Consider the following 1,281-nt stretch of genomic DNA (forward strand, 5'->3'; position numbering starts at 1 on the left):
TATTTTTTTTTTTTTTTTTTTTTTTATATATTCTTTAATATTTGTGAATTTTAAATTAAAGAAAAATAATGAATTTTTTTCCATTTTTTTGAAATTTTTTTTTATTTTTTACGAATTTATTTGTTTTTAAGTAATCTTATTTGTTTTTTTATAATTTTATCCTCATTTAATTTTTTAAACCTTTTTTTTTTTTTTTTTTTTGCATTTTTTTCATATCTCATCTATTATTTTTTTTTCTTTTAATACTTTATTTTGTTTTTTATTCATTATATTATTTAACATAAAAATATTTTATACTTATATTATTTTTAAAAAGTTTTTAATCTTTTATATTTGGAAAAAATGAATGTTAATTCAAAAAATATTGTAACTTTATCGATATTTTCATCGATAAATTCTTTATATATATTATTATATATTTTAAATCAAACGTTTTTACAAATAATATGTACATTATGTATAATGTTGCTTTTATTAAGTGGTTTAGTTGTATTTCTTAAAGTACATAAAATATCAGAATACAAGGAAGATGATAAATTAGAGATAATATCTAAAGAAAAAATAGAATATTGTGTAATTTATTTATATGAACAATTAAATGATAAATTAACAATTATTAGGCAATATTTATTATGGAACAATAGAATGAAAAATATAACTGTTATTATTATAATTTATCTTTTAGGAAATATTTTATCTTTTATAAATTTTAATGTTTTTTTTTATTTATTAACATGGGTTATATTTCTTTATAATTATATAAATGATACATATATAAATAATGCTTATAAGATGATTCATCCCATTTATGTTAATATTAAAGAACAAGCAAAATATCTATATGATAATATACCAAAATTACAACACTTAAAAAAGAATATATAATTTCATATTTTTTTTATTAATTTTTTTTTTTTTTTTTTTTTAACATTTTATGAAGCAAAATAAAAAAATTATTTATTAAAACAATATATAAAAGGAAGGAGGAATTGAAACCTAGATTCTGGAAAACATAAAAAATGATTATAATGTTTTAACATATCTAACTAGAAAAAAATATAAAATAAAAGGAGCTAAAAAAGTTTATTAGAGATAAAAATTTTAGAAATATTTAATTTTTAAAAATGCAAAGACAATCAAAGAAAAAAGGAAAAAAGTTTTGATATTTTGTGTAGATTTTGTTTGCTATTTTTTATTCATAACAACATAATTCATATANTGTAAAAATCCTTGCCACCATTTTATATATGCACAAAAAAAAAAAAAAAAAAAAAAAAAATT

The 1,281-nt window shown here is 14.8% G+C and overlaps 1 protein-coding gene across 1 annotated transcript; it reads left to right on the top strand.

Annotated features, from left to right (window-relative positions):
• Window positions 1–342: 342 nt before the first annotated feature.
• Window positions 343–885, top strand: PGAL8A_00170400 (conserved Plasmodium protein, unknown function; the record flags this gene model as incomplete). Its single annotated transcript, XM_028670025.1, has 1 exon — window positions 343–885. The coding sequence occupies one exon, from the start codon at window positions 343–345 to the stop codon at window positions 883–885; it is 543 nt and encodes a 180-aa protein (XP_028526818.1).
• Window positions 886–1,281: the final 396 nt, after the last annotated feature.

This window comes from Plasmodium gallinaceum, assembly GCF_900005855.1.
Source record: "Plasmodium gallinaceum strain 8A genome assembly, contig: PGAL8A_v1_66, whole genome shotgun sequence".
In the NCBI taxonomy this organism is placed as follows: domain Eukaryota; phylum Apicomplexa; class Aconoidasida; order Haemosporida; family Plasmodiidae; genus Plasmodium; species Plasmodium gallinaceum.